The 24,684-nt window shown below is 35.5% G+C and overlaps 1 protein-coding gene across 1 annotated transcript in view; it reads right to left on the bottom strand.

The window, feature by feature from the left end:
• The window catches only part of CFAP54 (cilia and flagella associated protein 54), a 106,966-nt gene that overhangs the window by 46,829 nt on the left and 35,453 nt on the right, over positions 1 to 24,684 (bottom strand). The window contains exons 23-40 of the mRNA XM_066183417.1: positions 23,683 to 23,868; positions 22,544 to 22,686; positions 20,386 to 20,533; positions 19,261 to 19,416; positions 17,480 to 17,602; positions 15,317 to 15,457; positions 14,116 to 14,212; positions 10,638 to 10,727; positions 9,871 to 9,997; positions 9,004 to 9,097; positions 7,923 to 8,062; positions 6,099 to 6,317; positions 5,563 to 5,699; positions 3,651 to 3,799; positions 2,773 to 3,000; positions 2,345 to 2,568; positions 2,098 to 2,233; positions 424 to 538 (exon numbers count right to left, since the gene is read on the bottom strand). Of these exons, the coding sequence (XP_066039514.1) occupies positions 424 to 538; positions 2,098 to 2,233; positions 2,345 to 2,568; positions 2,773 to 3,000; positions 3,651 to 3,799; positions 5,563 to 5,699; positions 6,099 to 6,317; positions 7,923 to 8,062; positions 9,004 to 9,097; positions 9,871 to 9,997; positions 10,638 to 10,727; positions 14,116 to 14,212; positions 15,317 to 15,457; positions 17,480 to 17,602; positions 19,261 to 19,416; positions 20,386 to 20,533; positions 22,544 to 22,686; positions 23,683 to 23,868 (2,653 nt within the window). The remainder of the gene's footprint in view (positions 1 to 423; positions 539 to 2,097; positions 2,234 to 2,344; positions 2,569 to 2,772; positions 3,001 to 3,650; positions 3,800 to 5,562; positions 5,700 to 6,098; positions 6,318 to 7,922; positions 8,063 to 9,003; positions 9,098 to 9,870; positions 9,998 to 10,637; positions 10,728 to 14,115; positions 14,213 to 15,316; positions 15,458 to 17,479; positions 17,603 to 19,260; positions 19,417 to 20,385; positions 20,534 to 22,543; positions 22,687 to 23,682; positions 23,869 to 24,684) is intronic.

The raw sequence follows: 24,684 nt of genomic DNA, 5'->3' as shown, positions 1-24,684 counted from the left end.
TTTTTCCTGTTGCTTTATGAATTAAAGCAAATTATTAACCACCAGGAATATTAATTCTGTCGTAACAGTGCTGATTCACACTAACTTCTGGATATATTGCTGAATATCCAAAAATAACAACAGAAAACTGGACCAAGACCACCACCCTGCCTCACAGGCTGTAGGTCATCTGGCACATGCTTTTCTCTGTTTTCAGACATAGTCTGAATATATTTTGAAAGACCTTGACAACATTACAATCCATCCAAATTATCGTGAACAATAATTTGTAGACAAAGATCAGTTAATAATAAAAGACATATTGCAGAAGTGGAAGAACTATGATAAGGAGGGGAAACAGGATTTAAAAAAAAAAATCCAGTATGAAACAAAGAAAAGACTTTGGGAGAAAAGAGAACACACAATACTGAATTGTGCTCTGACCTGTAGAATCATTATTTGTCTCAGGATTGGAAAAACATCCAGGAAAAACCTCTTCACTAGCAGAACGAGCAACGGGCAGCTGTAATTTGCATCCTATGTAGTTTCTGCAACTCATCTAAAAATAAGGATTTGTTTCATGATAACTGATTAATATTAAGAAACATCAATGTTTGGTTCTTACAGCTAGATATCTATATACTCAGTCATATGACAAAATAAAAAGAGGATTAAGAGACACCAACGGCCCATTACTAGTAGTCTTGTCAGTGAGAGGTGAAACAGTCACACCTAAATATTGGATATAAGTGTTTCGAAGTTACTGCACTAAACTTGCCTCTTATTTGGTATTTGCCACAATCATTAGCAACTCCTTGATATTCTGCAAATAGTCCATCTTTTTTTCTCCATAAGAATGCATGCTTGCACAGAACCTGTCACTGCAAGCATGCCTAAAGGACATGTTGCCTTGGAAACACAATGGAATGCTGCATAGGGAGATACAAAATAGCTCAAAGCAAGTAACAACAGCAGCCTAACTCTGGCAGAGAAGCAAACTTCCAGATTAATCCACAACAGACTGTCTATTTTGCTAATGTAGTTACACCACTTCAGAAGCAGAAGTACCAACAGAAACTAGTTCTAGACTCTCTGAATGCCACTGATTTATGAAATGTAGCCATAAACTCCAAATTTCTTACCTGAAATCCTTATTACTTTTACCCAACACTAGTTTTTAATCTGTAAACTGTCTTTCAAAACTACAATTACTTTCCCACAGCTCAATTATCAGCATTATGAGGAGGTTTTTTATGGTGCCCTTTTATAGACAAAGGAGCATGTTCTGAAAGGCTGAGCCAGAGAGAGTCAGCAGGGATCAGAGAATACAGAGCACCTCAGCTGCCCTTGCGAGCCACAAGTGCCTTCAGAGTGCCTGCAAGCCCTAAGCACTGGTGTGCTGCCTCTAGGCAAGGCAGTGTCTCCTGAACCCCATGTTCATGTTCATGTTCAGAACAAACCTGTTTGGTACTCCAAATCCCACTTCCCCCTCCTCTCCTTCAAGTTCTCTTTACATTAGTAATAGAAACATCATAAAAATATCCACAGAGAGACTGACTTCAGCAAAACTTCTCAGAAATAATCTTACATTTTAAAAAAATTGGAAAATTCTAATTTCTAATAGCTAATTCAATGAAAAGTTTCCAATTATGTACACTCTTAAGTAAATATATAAAGCCATGCTTTTAATGAGAGGAACTTGCTGAGCTGCTTAGGGGTTTTTTTTGGTAGTGATCAAGTTTTTAAAGTTTTTTATCGGAATTGTTAGTGTTTGGTTTAATTCAATTTTATTAACTTTTGGAGAAGTTTCTGATGCAGAAACAAAGCAATATCCAAATAAATGTTTTAAGGTTAAAGAGTGGCATCAAGAAATAACATGAAATTAGATTTAGGCTTGCAATATGGAATGGGTATGTTGTGCATGGAAGTAATGTCCTCTGGGTCACCTGCTGCTCTTGGAATCATATCATACGAGCTTCAATCAATTATGTTCATTAAGTTGCTATCATTTACTATTTGGGAACACTATGTGATAGAATATTAATCTAATCAGTGAAAGTGCTTCTCCACATTTAATTCACATTTAGAGTCAGTGCCCCAAAAAGAAATCTGTTTCACCTTCTGCACATCATCAGACAGGTATTTTGTGAAATGAGATTCATGGCTGTCTGGCTCACTGAACTGCTGTATCCTTTCCAGCAGCTGCCTCTGAGCGTATACCAGCAGCGGACTCACTTGTTCTGTGAACCTCTCACTGGAAAAAAAAAAAAAAAACAAACAAAAGTGTAGTAATTAAGCAATAAAATGGTATATTAAACTATATAATGTTAATTTTTTAGTTTTTATTAGAGTTGGTATAACTTACTGTGTAAATACGTTAAATTGTACAGCTATGTGTACCAGTGCTTCCCACTTCTTCATTTGATATAACAATTCTATTGTTTTAAGAATCAGATTACATATCCATCTCAGGTCAACCACATTCACATCATCCAGGGGAGACTGGGGATGAAGATTAGAACCACCATTCTCATCCACAATACCTCCTAAACAACTGGGAATGCAAAATTCTCCTTCAGGATCCACAATCTATAGTGAAGAAACATTATTATACCTCTTATTTTCAAATGTGTTTTTAGGACAAATCAGTTACAGAGATTAGAAAGTACTGTAATCATCTAAAAAACTTACTACAGAGAATAACTTGGAGATACCAGAATATAGTGCATGAAAATCTCCCTGTCTAGTGAAAATGTGCTGATAAATAGTTGTCTTAATAAAAATAAATTTTACCTTAAGAGAACTGCTTGCTTGTAGGTCAATTATCATATCAATTATCATGTCTGATGCAAAATAAAATGGCAACCAGATGGTATTCCAAAGAAAATCCCAGGTGATGGGAAATGCATCCATATGGGAATGCGACTGGTTAGCAATCAATTGAAATTCTTGAGTATAGTTCCAAAGTTCTCGACAAGCATTTTGAAGCAATGTCCAGTGGCCACCACGGTGAGCAAGAACCTGTGCATACCATTGAAAATATAATTATACCTTCAAAATGCAGAAATTAAAAGTTTCATTCTTTTATTCTAAAACTTAGGCATAAGTAATCTTTCAGAATTACAGTCTAGGCATTATAGAACCTTAATTGTTACCTTTTCATAGAAGCACTAGTTTATAATTGAATTTAATTGTAGGTTTTGGTGTGAGAATAAGAAGTAAAAATTAATTCACACCCCCTATATGTGTGTTTTTACTTGAGTTTAGAAAGTTTTATGGGAAGAGTAGTTAGTCTGCATTTCCCTTCAATCACTGGTTCTCCTGTTTCTAGTGTGACATTCACTAAGACCTTTAAAGAGAAAGGTAAGTCTGCAAGCATTTTGAGAAAAATTTAACAAAGAGGAGAAGGAAAGTTACAAAGGTGAAATGAAAAATAGATCAATTACATAAATTATTGTATGTTTGATAGAAATAAATGTTATGATAGGTGTTGTCTGACATTTCATACGTTGTACTCGGATATTTTTCAGAAGATAAGAAAACATTACTTTAAACCAGTGAATTTTGTTTGAGTTTTCTGAAGTGTGAGGTCTTTTCACGAAGAAAGTAGTCAGCACTGTAACACAATGCTTAGTAATATATAGTTTAATTAGAAAACAACCACATCTTACCACTGCTCTTTTCAAATGCAAGAAGATGCTTGTAAAATGCTTCAGTAAAAGGGTATTCGATGGAAACTGCACCTGTTCTTCTTGGGTCTTTGTTATTCGACTTTGAGGAGTTCGACTCTGTTTATTTCTGTTCTTAGGAGATTTTGTAACTGAAAAGAAAAGTTCACTCATTAAAATTGAGTTGAATTTCTAAAAAAAAAAAAGAAAAAAATCAGCTAGGATTTTTCTGTGGCAGCTAAATACTTAAATGTTAGGAAATGTTAAGGTTAAGGCCAATGTTAAGGTTATCATGTTTGTAAGGTTATGATATTTAAAATATAAGATGCTTTTACTTAGGAATTGGGAGAAACAGGGATGAAAACAAGTTTGAGCAAAATAGTAATGGGTACCAAATAGTTATCAGCCTCAAAGACAAAACACAGTCCTAAGTTTGGTTCCAGGAAGAAATCACTATGGCAAGAAATCTCTTTGCAAGCTTGCAAGAATCTTTCTTAAACAGAAACCTCTTAACATCTTAAGGAGATGTTAGGAAGAAAGGAGGATTTCTGACAAATTCTGTGGTATGGGTAGAATTCCTTCATTATTTTATTCACTATCAAATATCCCCCAAGGAGAAAGGCAAAGGTTCATGTAGTGGGATGTGGTAATATCTGAACTATAGGTTTCAGGCAGAAGCTAAATCCAAGCTATATAGTATTTGAATTCTATGGGAAACTACACATTTTATGTAATTCTTTTAATCAGAACTGCTGCAAAGGCTAAGAGATAGTAAGCAGGGCTTTTACCAGGTTTCAGCCAATTTCAGTGTTTCTCAGTAATTAGTAAGCATCAACGTAAAGGTGTTTATGTAAAAGTAGGCTGCTGCAAAAAGAAGCAGTGAATTCAAGAGCTAGTTTTTGTCACACCTCCTTGGAGAAGGCAGAGAGGACAGTTGATTTTAACTAAGGAAGTCCTACATGGAAAGACAAAAGAATTTTGATCTTCACTGCTGTGGCAAGAATGTGTCCCTGAAGAGCCATTGAAAAGACCAGGCCTGTGGTTACTAGTTGAACTTCTGGTGCCTATGCAGACTTTGTGTTTACTTGTACACTACCCCTAATATCTGAGGAAAACAAAGTCCTGCATTTCACAATTACCCACAGACAGGAGCCTTTTGGCTCCTGTTGAAACCTCATAAAGGACTAAAAATAGCTAGAATAATGAATGCCAGATGTGAAAGACAGAGAAATTAAATAAAAATGGTAGAAAATAAATAGGTGCTGAGGTAGCTTCTGACACAGGGAAACACTGGTGAGAAAGTTAATTAATTAAAGAAATTAATTTCCTTTAATTTTAAGGAAAATTAAATTCTACTTAAAATTTGAAAAATAATTACAAACTTCAGTGTATAACTTTAAAAACTACTTACAGAATGACCCAGGGAAATTTTGACTTGCTAGGAAATGTAAAGGAAACTGCCAACCAATTACAAACCTCAGAAACTGAAAGAAATTATCAATGCATTCAGAATAATTCGGCATATTATCAATTTATTATGGGTAGGTAGTGTAGTATCTGCAAACCTAAAGCTAGTATCATTAATTTTTCTAAAAATTACGAGCTTGTTAATAAAGTACAGGATAAAGAATAACTAATTGATAAAATGTTACATATTTATTAATAGATTAAGCAATGCCCAGAATTATTAGATATGGCACATCACTTACTATGACTTCTGTTATACTAAGTATGCCAAAAAAATATAGAAGACAATTGAAACCTACAAATGTCTTCTATTAACTTGGCATGACTGACTGTTTTTCCAGAGGTGATGTGGACAACTAATGAGGGAGGTCAAGACAGACAGAAATCAAGAGAAACAAAAAGTTAAGCTGAAGATGATTTTCAGTTGTGTACCAATAAAAATTCTTACGGGTTTGGGTTTCAGCCACTTCTGACTTTTCAAGGAGAAGAGGAGTTGGTTTTCCTATGTTATCCTTTACAGATCCTCTTGCCAGTACAGTGCCAGAATTGTTTAATGAGAATATCTCAGGATCCAAAATATTGTAACTGCAGAATGGGAGAAAGAGAAGAAAACAGTAAAAAAAACCCCACATACAATACCGGAAAGAATTTTGATATACATAAACAAAATTCAGTTTCTCAGAAGTGATTACTTTCCAGCAGCTTTAGGAGTAAGAAATAATGAATGACTGCCAAATGTTATAAGGAACCAAAAAATAGTATAGTATATTTCAAAGCGTTCATCTCATCAATAAAATTAGCAACCAAAATTATGCCTGATGTCCACAGAATGGAAAGCAAAACTTTTCACATAGTAACAAGTAATTTGTATTTGAAAGCTAAACTGTTCATATGAATATATTGTAATTCAGATCTGTCTGCATTAAGAGCAATAACACAGTAATCTATATCAATAGCAATCACTGATAGTGCAGTAAGATGTACCTGTCCAGATGTTGTGAACCACTAATTCCAATATTATATTGCTCTTCCAGGTTCTTTTTAAATAAGTGGTAGTGTGCAACTGCCAGATAGATATTCATCTGAGACTTCCAGGGCATCTCTTCAAGACACATTTGACAAAACTTACTTCGGGTTACATATTTACTCAGCAGCATCACTAAGGTTTGATGAGCTAATTTCTTCAACTTATCCTTGCCTTTCCTAAACCAAAACATATGAAGTAGCAAAAAATTAAAATCTGTTTTCTTGAAGTTCTAGAAAAGAAAACCCTGGTAAAGATACACAGAAGTATCCCATTGCATACCCCCAGATTTATATGCATAAGCACATAAGCATATGACATATTTCTAACGAAAAGACTTTTGCTTTAGTCAAGAAAAGTAACTGTGCTTTCTCTTTTTAAGTGCACTTAACACACAATAAACCCTGTTTTATATTTTGCCAACTTCTATAAGATATTTGTCTTAGTACTTTAAAAAGTTTAGCTCAGCTTGGAGTTATTTGTACCTGAATTGTACAGATTATTATAGCAAATGCAATGTGCTTCAAAGTCAGTTCAGGAGAGTCTTCTATTATGCTATAAATATGGGTTGGTTTGGTTTTTCTTAATTGCTTTGCTTTGGTAGTTAAGTGCCTCCAATATGAAGAGAACATAATATTTCAAATCTGGATGCCTGCCTTAATTTCCAGCCAAAGCTTTTTAAAGTTTCCCTGACAGGTGAAAAAATTCTGTATTACTTCACAAACATACAGTGCTGTATTCAAACCAAATCTCGTTTTTTCTTTTTTTTTTTAACTGGAAACTGATCCCTTTATTAATCCAAATTATTTTTCTGCCTGTTTTCCACCTTCAAAATGTGGGCAGAAGAGTATACCACATATACAGTAGTATACCACATACCATAAAAATATAATTTTGATTATATTATACAGCATTGCTATTATGTAAGGCACAAAATAGTAGCTGATAAAACCCCAAGATTTAACATCCCCTCTTCTGCTGAAAGAAATAATCATTTTAAGTAAGGTGGGGTTTCCTCTGTCAAGGAGGAATAACATTTTTGGATGGTTTAGGTGAACATTTAGAAGATTATATGGAAACATTTTTAGGTTATTTAAAACACTTCCAGAATCAGTTACATGATTGCTTATATGCAAATATTTATAGTTTCTTATTTGCTAATTGCTGAAAGCATAAGTGAATAAAGGACCAAGTTATGAATACTACACATTCTTTTAGGTCAGAAGGTAATGTTATTGACAAGTTAACCAACTATAAACAAATATCTGCCAAAAGAAGAGGTGAATGAATATTTTTTAAAAAATCAAAAACAGTTTTCTGGAAGCTACAGAACATATAGTCCAAAAAGATTAGCACAAGGACACAAAAATCATTCTGAAACTACCTGAAGAACAGGAAATAATAAATATTTTTTTATTAGCTTTGTAGCAGGTAAACTCCCCAACACAGTCTGAAAGGCATTATAATACACAGATAAACAGAGCTTTTTCCACCTTTATGAATCAACATGCTCAAGCTAACACAACTGAAACACAATCTTTGATTATTAATACAAAGACTTGAAATCTTTAACAGCTATTTTCTTAAACAGAATAGCAACAGATTTTTTTTCCTTGAGTGGAAACCAATTGTATACCAAACTAAATCAGAAAAAATGGGAAGACTGTGCAGAAATTAGTCTCTTTGATATATAACAAAAATTAAAATACACACTTAATTGTAAACTAAATTTCAGTCAAAGTATTTTTTTTTTCTATATAAGCCTGACAACTATGTTCATTTACTTTTGTGTTTCTGGAGAATTCATTGCATCTGGATTTTTCAATAAATACTCTCTAAGAGGTCCTTTCTTAGGCATGGCTTTTTTTGTTGGTTTCTTCGAAGGTGATGCCTTTGGTTTTCTTGAAGGTGAGGTATCCTTTCCCTTTAAAAAAAAATTGCATCAAAATCTTAAATATACTTCAAATAATTATTTATACCTACATTATCAATTACTTGAGGTATAGAGCAGTTTGACTTATGTAGGAACAGAACATTTTAAAAAAATCCTGGAAATCATTGTCAAAATAAGGCTGCAAAAGAAATACTTAAAAATTCCAGAAAACAACATAATTTTTTCTGGAAAGCACATGTCAAATGCCTGACAAAAAGAAACCAGCCAGGTCCCTGAACGTTTTCTTTCATATTCCAGTGTTTTCATCACAGAAATAATGATAGCTCTTTTCCTAGTATTATAAACAGTAAAACTTGCTATGCAAAAACCAAGACAGAGAAACCCTTTTTCTAATCTATCTCAGATGCTAGCAGTATTACTAATTACTAGAGGATTATGAGAGAGAAAACTCTTCCTCCAAAACAATACAAATCCATTAAGATTATTTGTATCTTCCAGTAAAATTTAAAATTTATTTTAAATTCATTCTAAACAAAAAAGCCTTCATTGTGCAATTAGAATATCTGCACAAGGTGTTAACCATGAGCATTTACTCACAAAAAAGTGTAAGTACATATTGTAAAACAAGGCCTGAGCTGATCTCCTTTTCTGAATGTGATGGTACCCAAGACATTTCCTGTTACCACCATGTTATTTTAAAGGCAGTAAGGAAAGGGAAGTTTCTTTTGATTTTGGGATCCCTTATTCTGACTCATCTCATATTCTCACAATTGTTGGTCTTTCAGATGAATCCATGCCAGATTTTCTTCCTGATTTTAGGAGTGCAGAGATCAGCTCAGGACTAGAGTTTGTATCCCACATTTTAGCAACTGTGGATGAGGTTTTTATTAAACAATGTTTTTTAAATTTATTTTGTTCCTATGGTATTGCCACCCAGTAAAAACGCACAACTCCTTAAAAATAAAACTCACTTTTTGAACTCCTGCAGCACTTGTGCTTTCACCCAGAGCGAGAGAACTTGCTTGTTTTAAAATTCCATCAGTACCGAGGAAGTTCTCATTCCGCCTGATAAAAATATTTTTTAAATCATCATCATTATAATCATCATGATAAACTGCTTTTATAGTAAAAGGTTATCTTTGGGAAGATATAGAGCACGTGATGCAGTTCCTATTTCATTTGCAGGTTTAAATTCAAAAGATTTTCTTTTCTTCATCCTCTTCTGAAAATAGGAAGTGTTAATTTTCAAGGTTTATTATAGAAATCTGAATTTGTGAGTAACAACTATATCACCTTCCTAAAGCCTAGTAAAACAAAAGTTTTCTTCATTACCCAAATTATACTACAGAATTATGAAAATAATTTCTTCACATCCGATTGTTTTGGTCTCTTGCAACCACAATTCTTGTTCCCTAAAATATGTATCTCATTTTCACTGATTATTTTCCTTTCATATTTTAGAAATAATGATGTGGGTTTTTAAAAAAAGGATCTTTTCAGGTAATTTGAAATCGGCTCCATTTTTCTCTTCCCCACAGAATTTTTTCTGATGCTATAGTAGGCCCTGATCAGTTTGCTTTTGCTTTAACCCATCATACCTTCCCAAGCTATGCCACCACCCCATAATAATATGGGAAATCCTTACAGTATTACATCTCCATGTATAGTCAGGTCACGATACAGTATTTACTGTAGCTGTGTAATCCTCTGTGTTCATGGAAGTTCTAGAAGTCATGGAAATTACTACGGGTGGATCTTCTGAGATGTAAAACTTACTATTTCTTTTGTAAGTGTGACTCTCATGACCCTAAGCAGTGGTTTTTCACTACTACTGTTACCTGTTCAAGTGAACTTCCACACTGTCTGCCCACTCCAGAACACATTGAAACTTCTCTTCATTCAGGACTTTGTGCAAAAGTTGAACAAAGAATTCAAGGAAACGTGTTTGCCCTCTGAATTTAAGCACTGCAATAAAGTAACAAATAACACAGGTGTTTATGCTCAAACAGGATTCTGAATTCACCTAGAATTACAGCCTATGTCTCAAAGCATTTATGTCATGTTGTATACTCATAGTGACACAAAAATCAGGGATACACAATGGCAGCTGCTAAATGCTTCTTGTGACTGGGCATCCAGAATCACAACCTCACTCTATTTAATACACTCCTGGAATTACGAACATTATAGAGATAAGGATTTCTGTGAATTCCTCTTCCAGTAAAATAATGGAAATGGGGTACCTCAACTTTAAAAGAACATTTCGTACAAAGAGAATCTTTGAAAACTTGGCACAATTTTTTTTAAATTTACTTGTTTCTAAGGTTATTAGAAAACAATTATTCAATTTAAAATATTAATATTTTATACACTCAGCATCAACACCCCAAATAATTGGTTGCATTCGCTTTTCATTTTATAAACATTCTCGTGTTTATATTGAGAACTTTTTATAAGCTATGTTTCACTTGATCTTATATATTTGAGAATCAAATGAAGATAACATTCTCAAGAACTTATTCCAAGGAAGAATGAGATTGCTTTACTGGCAACTTTCTGAAGTAAAGGAGCCTTTACAATTAATATAAGCACCAACTATCCCTACCTTCTCGATAAGCACGCTCTGATGTCCAACATGAAATTACAGGGTAGAGGAACAAAGGACATTCCTTTCCTGTAAGCTGTGTTCCAGGACCTGCATCAACAACCAAATGAAAACCATTATGAAAAGCAGTGACAATATGCAATACAAACTCCACCTATAACTGACAATTAAAAAAAATCCATCTCTAGCGCAGAGTTTGCTTTAAAATCTCTCACTGTCATCCAGAGAGAAATTCAAATGCTTGTTCTTTTCTTCTAGTGTAAGTAGCTGTACAACTTAAAGAGTTTACAGATGTGACTGATGAACTTACAGCTACTAGACTAATATGGAAAAGCTCATCAAAGGTCTAACAAAGAGCCATGAAAATCATATGTGGAGAAGAATGTGCAGAAAAGATATGTCAAAAAATGTATTTAAGGCTATACAGCAAGAACTGATCTGCTTTTGACTAATACTGCTATTGACTAATTCATCCTCTGCATATGGATAATGTAAGTAGGTAGTGGATTCTTTTTCCTTAAGCTAAATATTTACATAAATATATGTATAGAAATTAATTTAAATTCTATAAATAATATATTTTATATAGAATACACAGATATTAATTGTATACAGAATATATATGACAATGACTTGGATTCAAGCATCTGGCAGTTAAACAAAACTGCATTACCAGCTGATGAGCACCAAAACAATGTTGCATGTACTGCTTGTTATTTTTCTTTAATAAAGAAACACGAGCTACAATTTTGGTACTTAGACAAGTCCTGTGGTTGAAAACATCAATCCCTGAAAAATGCAAGATTAAAAATGTACTCTGGAACCAGTTATTATTGTGTATCAATAGTTAGAAACTCCAGTGAGAGCAGTCAGTTTAGGTCTGTTGAATGTAAATGATGTCCAGTTAAGTGGGACAGCCAGCAGGAAAAGCAGACTTTTTAAAAATGCTTTAGGACACCCTTTCTTAGTAGTCTCTCTCAAAAGACAAGTTCAAAAATATGTTGCTCCAAATAAGCATTTTCACAAAGAAAAATATGTCCCCAAAAATTTTTAATAGGGAAAGATTTGAAATTTCAGAATTTAAATTGTACTCTGTGTGAAACATTTTGGGGTTTGCTTCTTTTGAAAGAAGCAGATTCAGCTCTTTTCCATTTTTCTTGCAGACTATCATCAATGGAATGCTGTGTTGATCCAGTTATAATGATTTCCTTTGCCACAGCTTTTTCCAAAACATTTTTAATAGCATGCCTATAGGTATGCACATTGCCCTAAACCATTCATACATATGTGTAAGGACAGCTGTAAGCTTTTCATGGCCACACCAAAAGGCTTCTTCTCAATTTGTATCCTGAAACTATTGACAAATAGGCTATTTCAACAAAAGAACAGACTTTAGAGATAAATTACTTGCCAGCTACTGAAAATGTGGGGTTTTTTCTAACTAATCAATCCATTAATTTAACTGTCTATTAAGTAATCAACATGATTTTCAATTAACTTACAGAATTCTTTCCTTATGTGACTTGTTCTCCAGGAATGTAAGCATCAGTGTGAGCAAAAATGAAGGATTATTGTGGAATCCCTGCAGCTCCCCAAGATACTACCCAGGGTCTGGCCTTGGCAAGACAGACCACAGTCACCTGCCCAGCCTGACAGAAGGGACTTGCAAATGGTGCTCTGTATATATGGTTTGCCCCGGTTCCTCCTCCGCTAATGCCCCTGGCCCTTGGCTTCTCCTCTCCTCGGTGTGCCTCCATTGGCTGTGGGACCCGGTGACCAGCCCTGTCTCCCTATGGGACACTGACCTTCTCTGCCCTTTGCTCCACCCCACACCTCAAGGTCACTGGCTGCTGAACCCCATACTTAAGCAGGGAAGAGCAGATGACCCGGGCTCTTGGCTCTGGGTCTCCTTTTGGCTTCTGGAAATAAACCTGCTGGAATTGATCAGGTGTCAAGGCCTTCTGCCTCTCCTAGCTGTGCTAGCCACGTGGTGTGTGTGGATGTGTGAGCTTGACTGCTTCGCCTGAGCTTCCCCAAGAGGCCTTTCCACCGGAGAGGCTTTTTGGGATCTAGGCTCCAGCTCCACTCGTAAATAACACACCACCACAGATTATTGCACAGATTAATGAGATTTTTGCATCCCCCCTTATCCTATTTTTCACGAGAATGCTTTCTCTTCTGAACAAATGCATATACAGAGATGATGGATGATAACTGGAACATGAGGTATGTGGTCTTGTAGCAAAGGCCAGTTGCATACTGGGCTATACTACAAACAGCCTGGCCAGCAGGTCAGGGGACATGACTATTCCCTCTATTCAGCACTTGTGAGACCACATCTAGGTTACTGTGCCTGGGTTTGGGCACTGTAGCACAAGACACTGACATAGGGAAGTCAAGTGAAGGACAGCCAAGATGATAGGGAGCTAGAGTGCATGACAAAGCAAGAGGCTGAGGGAATTGGGTTTATTCCGTTTTAGGAAGGAAAGGCTAAGAGGAATCTACACCTACCTAATAGGAGGAGTACAGAATGTGGAGACAGACTGTCCTCACTGATAGCACAACAGGCAATTGAAACAAGCCGGAAATCAGAAAATTCCGAACACATATATAAAAAACCTCTCTAGCCTTAGTAAGAGTGGTTAACTATTGGAACGGGTTGCCCATAAAGGTTGCGAAATCTCTTTCTTCAGAAAGATTTAAAACTTGACTGGACAAGCCTCAAAGCAACCTGATCTAATTGTACCTATTTTGAGAAGGGCTTAGAATAAATATCTTCCAGAAATGCCTTCCAACCTATATTATTCTACAATTCCATCCAGGCTTCAAGGAGTACAAGATGCCATGTAAATATAATGGGAAAAAATCAGTAGTGTCTCTGAGTTTAAGTTTTAACCAAATTTTCTTTGTAATTCTTACGTAATTCATCTAACTTTGGCAGGATTATTAGACAGAAAATTTTTGTGCTTGATTCAGATTCTAAGATATTTTAAAATTAGTATATTCATTCCTGAGTTAAAGGGTAGTTAAATACTAGTATGCATGCAATTACCTCACAAAATGGACAATTTCTGTTAACTTCAGGGAGAGTTTTCTCCACTAAAATTTCCTGCAATGGTCATTACTACTAGCATTGGCAGGGTATTGAGACAACCTATAAATGGACAGTGGCCTTTGCCACTGCATTTTCTGATTTAGGAAGATAGAGCAAGCCTAAATAACATGGAATCCGGTTTAAACAGATTGAGAGAACATAAATATTTGCAGATTTGTTCACAAATGAATATTCCTTTGAAAGAAGAAAAAAGTGTTCCAGTGGAAATAACAAGGTGATTATTACCAAGATCATTATTGCTTTGGTGGATTCATCATAGAAGATATAAGAAAAAAGAAGTACTTCTTCAGTAATTTTTTTTTACAAACAAACCATAGCAAACTCTATAGACAAAGGTAAGAAGTGTTTCCACAGTACACCCACCTGGTTCTGTCAGTTTGAGGAGACTTGATTCAAGAGTACTCAGATTTTCTGCTGCTTTTGCCATTGAAGCTAAATGGCATGCCTCTGAAGAATGCGTCTGAAATATTGAATACTTTGTTATGAAAGCTTAGCTTTAACTTAATTAAAACTAGCTTGTCAATAATGGAATTTAGCTTAGATCCCAAGTCTTCTAAATCTATATCTTATAATTTCATCAATATTGTATTTTTTTATTTTCTCATGTAATAAAAATTACGTTCATGATTTTTTTTAGCATAGCATATTTTGTCAAGCATGGTGACTCCCCAACTCTGGAGGTGTTCAAGGCCAGGCTGGATGGGGCACTGAGAAAACCAGTCTAGTGGAAGGTGTCTGCCCTAGAGTGACCTTATGGTGCTTGTATCCCCAGTTGTCTGTTCTGTGTGTGCTGTATGTTGTCTTCTGCAGCTTTAAGACTGGTTCTGAGAGCAAAGCAGGGAAAGAAGCAACGCACAGTTTGTTTTGAGAAAACAGCCTTCACTCCTACACATTTTTTTTTTCTCCAGACTCTATCTGTTTGTCAGATGCACAGACAGTGGCCAGACAGAGATGGGTTTTTTTTTGCTTTTAGTTAGTTTAGCTAGCTGAGGCAAAAAACTTCCTAGACAGTTTTTTTTTTTCCTGTTTCTTGAGACTGTTGAAATCTGCTCTGGACTGAAAAACCCAGAAGAGAACCAAGAGCTCGCACCTGTGGCCCACCGAGGCCTGAATCTCTGAAAGAACTGGAACTAGTGAAAGACTGAGTGAGCCGAGCTACATTCACGGCAAAGACTTCCTCAGTTTTGTCATCTCTCTTCAGAGCAATGAGAGGTTTTGTTGTTTCATATTGTTCATTCTTTATGCTTGTGGGCATTTTGTTTGTAAATAAATAGTTTTTTTCACTTTTCTCCGAAGAAGTTCTTTTCCCAGACTGGCTGGAGGGAGGGACCATTTGAGTTTACTCTCCAGATGAACCCCATTCGGAGGTTTCCTCCCAAGTTTGCCCTAAACCAAAACAACGTCCCTGCCCAAGGCTGGGGGGTGGAGCTAGATAATCTTTAAGGTCCCTTCCAACGCAAACTATTCTACGATTATAGAACAAAAAAAAAAAAATAAATCTAGTCTTCAAATTAATAGAATACAGAATTTAGAGAAAAGAAAAAGTAAAAACCAGAGAAACTACTTTTACCGGTCTGCCAGTGTGTGTTTCTTCAGTTTTCATATCACCTGACAGGCCGGGTGAAACTGCTGGTGAAATCAGCAAATTTTTCCCATAGTTAATGATAACTACTGCAAGTTCATACTCTTTCCATGAATGTAGTACCTATAAAAGAATCATCTGTTATACATTTTTTGGTTTATATAATATGTAATATTTCATTACTGTCTACTTTTAATTGTCAAAATGCATGAATTTTATAAGTAGAAATCAATTACTCAATATGCAAGTTTCTTTCAATAAAAAACCCAGGACTGTAGACATGTAAAATAATTGGAATTGCAGATATGTTATCTATGCGTTCTACTTCTGCTTAGCCTATCCCTCAGAGAATAGAAAGATTTACCCTGAAGTATCTATTGCTGTGATTGACACTCTCCATGTTCTCAGGCAGTACTGCTATCAAAGAACATAAAGGGTAACTAAATGATCCTCATTTACCTCTCTGGTATTAAGTGCACACTTTAAAATCCCAATGGTATTAGTGAAAGGACTGTTGAAATTTATTTTTAAATTACAAAATTTATAAATTAACAGTGTAGCGAATGTTTTTAGATGGCTTTATCTTCTTTGGAAAGAACTCTAAATGCCCAAGTGCTTCTCCTATGTGCAAGCAAACTTCACATTAGGATCTTTGCCTCTGTGATCCTAAGTGTATAGATTACCTTAGGATAAACACAGTACATGACCTGACTGTAAGGAAAAAGAAAAACATATACCCTGCTTTAATGAGAAGCATTTGCAATTCACTCATTCTCTTTGCTATTCTGTATGCTATCCTGTTGAAATGATATCTCTAAGGAAAAAAAATCAGCAATATAAATGGTAGTTATTTAGCTGAGGAATCCAACAACAAACAAACACTGAATCAAGGTTTCAAGGCTCATAATAGGCGTTGTTGGCCCTGAGAGCATTCACTTGGGGCCTACAGCCATGGGGCCAGGAGCGCCCTCTCAGCTCAAGTCTCAGCCTACAGTCCCTGCTGGCTCCTATACGGCAGGAATGTTGATCTCCAGCTTGGTCCAAGTCATGCTGGGGTGTGGCAATGGATTAACTAGACTGGGCACCTGGCCCACAGACAAATTTTGAGCTTGACCTCAGACTGTTCCCATCATGATAGACCAGCCTGCTGGGCTCTGTCTGACCCTAGCCACCTCAGCAGGCTTTATTCTGACCTGTGGACTGTCTTCCCAGCTTCAAATCTGGCCTGCCTCATCACCACAAATTTACCTGATAATCTGGATGCCTGGCTGTACCTCAATTCCAGGTGCTGCTCTGCCAGCCATGGCATTGCCCTTGGTTCCTGGCCTCACAAGCCATGCAGGCCTTGCAGAGCTTTTTTTAGGCTTATTTGATGCTCATCTGGTGTTGCGAGCTGAGCATGGAGATTCAGCTCCTATAAAGACCAAGCTGAGGATTCACCAGCACAGGGAAATCCCTCAAATCATTAGCCACAGCTCAGCTTCAGTATGAGCTCTTAGTTGAGGTGTACCCAAAGCTGGAGGAAAGCTGACTTTTTCAGTATCACACATTTATGATAGCAAGTAATTAACTGTAGCATATCTCTCTATACATGAGGGAAAAAATCCAGTACCATGTTTCTCCTTATCTCATGAAATAGATTGAGTATCTGAATCATAAATGTCATCTACAGATACATATTATGGTTGAAAGTCATGGTGTTTTTATTTCTGCCAACATGCAAGAATAAACAGTATAAAGTCTCTTGTATCTAATTAGCACCTAACACAGATACGTTAATCTGATTAAAACTACATACATGGCTTATTTACAATGAATAAACTTTTAAACTTATATATTACATGTGCGTCTTATTGAAAATACTACTACCTTAAATGTAAAAATACACACAATGATATAAAATGTAGATGATGACACAGACTAATAATTACAGACTATTTTCTGAATAAATAGTAAAAGTCAAAATGTCATTGTTATAAAAATGCACTGATTCAAAGATACTAGTAACTATTTGTATGCCTTTACTATTTAAGATTGCTGATTCTCTATTATTCTGAAGGCCAGCTTACTCAATCTTTTTTTTTTTCTCAAATGACAAGAGCTATATCTCAAATTATGCTGTAAGCACAAAAATACACACCATACCTTTGCTACATGATATGAAGTACAAGCTATCATATGCTGAATACTCTCATAACATCCCTCCTGTCTCCTTTGTAAAGTACCACTTGGAATTTCTTGGAGAACAGCCAAGCATTTAATGAGGATCTGTAAATACAAGGGTTAAAACAAAGTTTGGAGTTTTGAGCATACTTACAAGCTTTTACCTCTGTACAGCCCATTGTATTTCACGGTGAACTTTGAAAATACTTGGAAATCTAATGAATAGGATATAACATCAGCTGTACAAATGCCAATAATAAAATTCTCATTTAATTGAACAGTGTCAAGATTTCAACCACAGTCCTTTGGAATACATGACATGTTCACATAAAATCCCAGATATTAATACATAGATACATGATGGATGTTTTTGCTGATGTAACTAACATGGAATCCAAGAATGTTTAATTCAGTGAGATTACATAATTCTACTGGAGGACTGTTTAAAAATATATTGAGATGGCAAGAATTTCAAATGAAAAAAAAATATTTCCAGCATGCTGTAGAAATAAAATACTTCTTTCCCCAATTTTGTCCATCAGAAATGAAAAGAACATGTGGCTAAGTTATTTTTCACTTTAATTAAGAAATCTGAAACAGGAGCCATTTCCATTGGCTAGCTGTACCTTTAGCAGGTCACCACAGCCAACAACATCTAAAGCAAGAAGCTATCCCTGTATTCAAAGAGATGATTTTTTTTTTTTCCTAAGCGCTCCTGAAAAATTCTCAGGGCCCTAAGTACCCCAGTAGTCCTTCCCTGAGCATCCTCACTTGAGACCTCCCCTCACACCCTCTGCCCAGGAGCCCAAGCATGCCAATCAAGCTCAGGCACGAGCCTTCAAGTCCCCGCTTGAGCTGTGGTACTGCTGTGCTGGTCTTCAGTTCTTTCTCCTGGACGGACCTTGGACCTGTATTGTAGCCTTGTCTCCAGCCTCTGGCTTCAATTCCTGCACCTCCTGACTTTTTCTCCTGGATGGACCCCAGGCCAGCCCAATAACCTCACATTCTCTGGACTGTCAGTGGATCCTCTTACCAGCACCCTGCTCTGTCTGCCATATTCAGAGGCTGCTGGTCTGTGCCTCATCCCTTCTCACAGACAGGATATACTCTCATTGCTGCTACCTAAAAAGGCTACCTAATTACAGGAAAAAGGTTTGCATGTTTCTACTGTATGCTTGCTGAATCTAAAAACCATTTCTGCTGCTTCATAAATGGCAGGAGAGGATTCAGGTACTCAGTTTTTGAAGAGAAGGTGCTGGCTTCTGGAAAGGAGCACATGCCCAAAAACTAAAGACTGCATTATCAAAACACTGAATAGCTTTCTTTTCTTTAAGAAGAAATCAAAACTGTATACAAAGAAAACATTACGAATCAAAAAAAACAAACAAACAAACAAAAAACCCACAAACACACAAACACAGGCAAATGCTGCTTTTCATTTCTCAAAATTCCCATCTGCAAATAACATTCAAGTAGAAATTACATTGTAGATTCTGCTACAGTTTAAACACCAAAAATCAGCCTGAAGAAACAATCAATATTATGCAGTTACTTCACCATATCTGAGAGCAGAATGTGTGCAGCTCACACAGAATTTATATGCATTGGGAATATATAAAACTCTAAAAGGCTCTTCTTTCATCAGCTACTAAGAAGGCAAAGCCCAGATATTTAGCTCTCCAACTGTACTGCCTATTACAAGTTTTATTTGAATCACTATAACTGCAGGATCTGACAGCTGCTTAGTCTTAAAATGTTCTCACCTGAATTACTGGCACTAAAAAAATCTTGTGATAAATAAGGGGGGCAAGGAGGCCATAACATTGTACAACAGCCTGCAGGGTGTAACTTGCATCATCCAACCAGTTGCTAAGTTCAATTGCCACAGCCATTCTTTCACATTCTGCTAATCTAGCAACCTGTAAAAGAAAAACATGTTTTGATTTAAATTTGTATTCTGTTGTTTAAATAATTTTAAAGTGGAAGAAGACAGATATTATTGCAGTTTAAAAAGCAGGATAAGCAGCAAGTAAGATTAAAGTTTAAAAATGAATTTACATTGACATCTGTTAGAAGTATATTTAAAAACTCATTATTCCTGATACTAAAGGAAACAATTGCTCTTGATCTAATTGTGCCCTCTGTTTGTCCATATAGTTTACAAATTAAGGTTAACTAATAACCTCAAACTTGTGGAGTAGAAATTTCACATGCTAGCCTCTCAGAGTATGTAAGGGAAAGATAATTCCTTCCTTTCCCTTCAAGTTCTGTTGCAGTCCCTGAAAGTGAGAGTTGATCTTGTAAAGTTACCGAGTTATCAACTGCTCACATTTTTCACAAGTACTTCAGCAAAGAAAGGAATAGAATAGGAATTCAATAAAACAGGAGGCAAACTTTGACAATCCAAATAATAAAGAGTGTTTTGTGTCATTAACATTCCATTATACTATAAAAAACTCTGAAATAAAATATTAGTATATTAAAATCATTAAACCCTGTTAGAAGTCTCATCTTAATTAAAATATGTGTATTAGATAGCATAAATGTTTAAAATTAAAAATTCAAGGTAGATCCTAATAGGACAAAAATAACAATTATTATACTTTTCTTATATTATAGTCTACCACCACTGAACTCAAAAATCCTTCCTCAGCAGGAATCAGTGGGCTTTGGGTTAGGCAATAACAGATTCAGAAACCATCATTCCAGCAGGACATAAATAACAAACAGCTTCTGAAATACTTCAGAAAGAAAAGCCATGTAACCCACAGAAAATGGAGTATCCTGGAAATAGGATTAGTTGATTGCCACATCTATCTTGCAATGATGAAATAAAGCTGATGAAAAAGTAAAATCAAGTCCAGTATATTATTTTAAACTGCACATACTTGGTCCTTATAAAATCTCTCATTGGAACAGGTGGAATCACAGAAGAGCGCTCCTTCCACGACATTAATGTCAGAAACAGCAAATATATTCCTCAAAAAGAGGTGCAAGGTAATAGGAGAAATCTGAGATACAGCTTCAAAACGTAACCTACAAAATACAAAAGCAAAAGAATGGTAAAAGCATGTTAATTGTGATTCAGATCTTGCATGCCGGACACTGCATTATAATAAAATGAACTCTTTAGTTTTAAAATTATGGACAAAAAGGATACTATAACTTCTTCTAGGAAATAAGAGTTACATATAAAACTGAAAAAAAGGCTAAAAAATTCTAAATTTAAAACCAAATAAATAAAAATGCTACTTCTTTTGAAATTGCTATCCACTCATTCTAAGACAACTTTTCCTTATTTTCATCATCTAATTAAACTAATTTTGAACTGTCTTTGAAAACTTCAGGTGCTACAGCTTGTTTATTTTCACTGTCTCCTTTTATACATTGTTCTTCTGTATTCTGATATGCACAGTTGTGAAGTCCATTACTAAGTATTACTAAAAGACTCCTTTTCAACACTTCTGTCTTGTATTACAAGTTTCAAAAGAATCTCTTTTCTTTTGCCTGCTTTTCTGTCAAGATATTTTTGGTTGTTTTTTTCCTTCCCTGGGGACAGAGGGGCATTAGTACTGGCCATTTTTTAAAATATTTTTGTTACAGGAAAAATCCTATGGTTTTGAAATACAAGAAATAAATTTCTTCTTCTCGTCGATTGTATTTCCTGAAAGAGACTGAAACTCGAGAAGGAAGATCAAATAGACACATTCACACACTTGACTTTACCAAGATACCACGACCAGGGCTTCTGGCTGGAAACACAGGTTTCCTTTCCTTCAGGCTCCCTCTGCTGTCCCTTTAGCGAGTCCAATTTCTTACTTACTGCTCAGTAAAACTGAAACTGCCTGATACCGCAGCTGTGAGAATCTTCCATGTTAATTGAAAGAAAAAAAGAAAGCTTGGCCTTAACCATGAGAAAAGCAAAAACCCTGAAACTGCTTTGCACAGCTGCTTAAAATTTTCTGTCTTCATTTGATTTATCTGAAAATAGACTCATTACAATGTTATCTCTAGGGCTGGATGTGTTAAAAAAATTGCTTATTGAAAAAAATAGTAATGACAAAACAAATGCAGAAAAAAGCACAATGACTATTCCTGCCTTGTTGCCAAGGCCAGGGATAGATTAAAAAAACCCCACATAGTCATGATATAGGATGTATAGCAATTATCTGCCAGCATCACTGCAGTCCACAGGCTGTGTGTAAATCCCAAGTGCTGCTATGGCTATGGCATTTAACATCAAAATCCTTGGTGCATTTATATGCCTGGTATCAGACATATGGTGGCACTTGAAGGGCAGACAGTAAAGTTGATTATTTGTATTCAGTTATACTGGATGCTAATTCATTATCAAAGCATAAACAGCTGATTTACACATAAAACTATTTTTCTTATAATATTTAATGTCTATTGTTTCATTAAAAAATCTTTTATCTGGGAATAAATTCAATTTTGATGTATTTCCACACCTGGATCTATTGAATTTCAGTAATCCTAACCACAAAATTTCTAGCTGGGCACTGAAAAACTTATAATTATGGTTAAACATTTGAATTCTTTTCATGAAAGAATTAATCTTACATATCTCTAAAGCCCTTTAGTATATGCAAAGATTATTGGCACATTATATAGCCACCCGAAAAATTAGCAAGCATGTACCTATTTTGGTTGGTGTTCTTCAGAAAATGCTCACAGTTTCTGAGATCTATTGGTCCCTTAATTGGAAAGTCAAAAATCCAATGCATATGATACATTTTGTATATGAAAACGCATCACACAAAACTATTACCCACTTTAGAAATGTTCCACAATTATCTTAAGAAAACAGCCATTATAAAGAATTACGTTTGCAAATGTTAGCAGTTCCATAAATAACAAAAATCTTCAGATAATTATAAACCATTTTTTCAGAACATTTTTCATATCACAGGCCTGAACAAAATTCCACAACTTGGAGCTTTTCTAAATAAAATGTGCACATTTATAATAAGAAAATAATTATAGATAGTTAATTAACTATTATTTTAATTTTGTTTCACCAATTACCTTTTTTCAAATATAGTCAAATTATTACTTGCAGAAATAACAGCTGCATTGGGAGGAAGTGGAGAAGAATCTGAAACAAAGTAGTCCCACATTGGTGAAAATGCTGCTCTGGCTAATCTAAAGTTGCCCGTCTGATAGGCTACCTACAAAACAAACAAACAGTGAGTTGACAAATTCATGAAATAAGCAAGCCAGATAAAATTAGAGGAAAAATATAGTTTCAAAACTCCCCACAACATGTAAATTTACAATTTCTCTAAGAATATTCTGGCATAGTTGAATAAAATACATGTAGCAACAATCAGATTCTATTAATATTAGTGTGGTTCAGATTTAGCATCAGAGAAAGCAAAGGAGTTCCTTGATTGCTGACCAATGCTCTAACAGCCCTGCATGGAAAACTTTACAGGCATTGCAATACAGTTTTTGAAGGCATATAAATTCATCTAGGTTCATCTTTCTTTTGCTAATTCTGCAGCATGCCCTCCTACTCTGAATAATGGGATGTAAACCAAGCCAAATAAGTAGGCATAAATTCATGTGGATACATCTTACACTGGAATATTTTAGGAAAGCTTCTAACTGTTCCCCATGATCTATCTATAGGGCTAGACAATTTCACTTTCTCTGTGCCACAATCTGTTTTAAATATCCTTTAGTAAGAACACAGAAGATTATAATGATCTGACAACAATTGTGGGCTTTCACAAGGTACTACAAAACAAATTTCAATATGAAAATGGTTCATTTTGATACCTGCTAAGTTCTAGAACATTTTTTATTCCATAATGAGTAACAAGATGATTTCTAGTACTTAGTCTCACCACAAGAATGAAAAGCACAGATTACTTTAAAAAAAAAATTAAAAAAAAAAATATTGAGTTAAATCTCTGTAAAACAGACATGGATAAGAAAACTATCTGAGTCCTTTCCACTTAACCTGACATTTCTTATAATTTTGAATTAAGAATCAACTTGCTTAGATATACTATTTTTATATTAAAATTGTGATTTGTGCTTATCAAGCTTTCAGCAAGACGGTCTCAAGCTGTTACCAGATGCAGTTTTATAACAACCACTGAAAACAAGTAATTACAACCAAATGAAAGTAGGTGTCCATTACCATATTCTAACCCTACCTGAGTTAGATATGCTCGAACAGTAGTAGCAGAAAGGGGTGGATATGCAAGGATTGGCTTAGTCATTTGCCCAACAGCATCCCCAATAAGTTTTCCATCTGAAGAATATGCTGCGAGAGCAAATACATATTTCTCATTGGCATCTAACCCTTGTACTTCTAGGAGAATTTTCTCATCCGCCGGCATCTACCAATAAAAATATTTTTCTAGTTACACTCACTGCACATACCAAAAAAAAATCTCAAATTCTAAACTTTTATTATTAAACAAACTATTTAATGGTCTTGGATGCAATAAAAGTACAATCCAGATTAACAGCATGTCATGTACTGGATTCTTGTATTAAACTCTTGAAAACGATGAGAAAACAAGGAAATGATAAATGAAAAAAGCTGATGCATCGTACACAGAGCTCATAACCTAAGAGAACAGTTAAGTATCAGGACCTGATGTTTTTCTAAGATACTTGTGTCCATTTGAACATTCACACAGTGACTGTCCATGCTTGCAGTCACTGAGCTGAAACATTCTGTCCCTCAGCTGTGCTTCCAGACAATGACCATACAGTTCTCCTTTATACATGCCACCTTCTTGTATCAGATATAGGCAGAGATATCCCTGGACCTCCCAGCACCATTAACAGCACTTTGGAGTCTGTGAAACAAACAACATACTTTCAAGATCTTCATTTTTCCTTCAAGTAATTGTATACCTGCCCTTTAACATCATGGCTCACCCCTGAGAAGATTATTCACCGTCCTCTCTGTGACCAAGATGACTTACACATGGAAGATTTGAGGACTTCAAGGGTCTTGAAACAAGAAACGAGTGCAAGTGATGGAAAAGTAGCATGAGAATCGAGATCATCATAATGCAGCATCAACACAGTGCTCTTATTCAAACAGTCTGTCCTTCATAGGGAGATTTCTGGACAAGTGAAATCCCTTCAGATGCTGGGCCTGAATCCTGAACCAGCAGACCAGAAATATGTGTACAGCAGTC

Source organism: Chamaea fasciata, unplaced genomic scaffold (assembly GCF_029207755.1).
Source record: "Chamaea fasciata isolate MVZ Bird 193981 ecotype frontalis unplaced genomic scaffold, bChaFas1.0.hap1 SCAF_5, whole genome shotgun sequence".
In the NCBI taxonomy this organism is placed as follows: domain Eukaryota; kingdom Metazoa; phylum Chordata; class Aves; order Passeriformes; family Sylviidae; genus Chamaea; species Chamaea fasciata.
The sequence above is the reverse complement of the archived record's forward strand: the minus strand, read 5'-3'. Positions and strand labels throughout refer to the sequence as shown.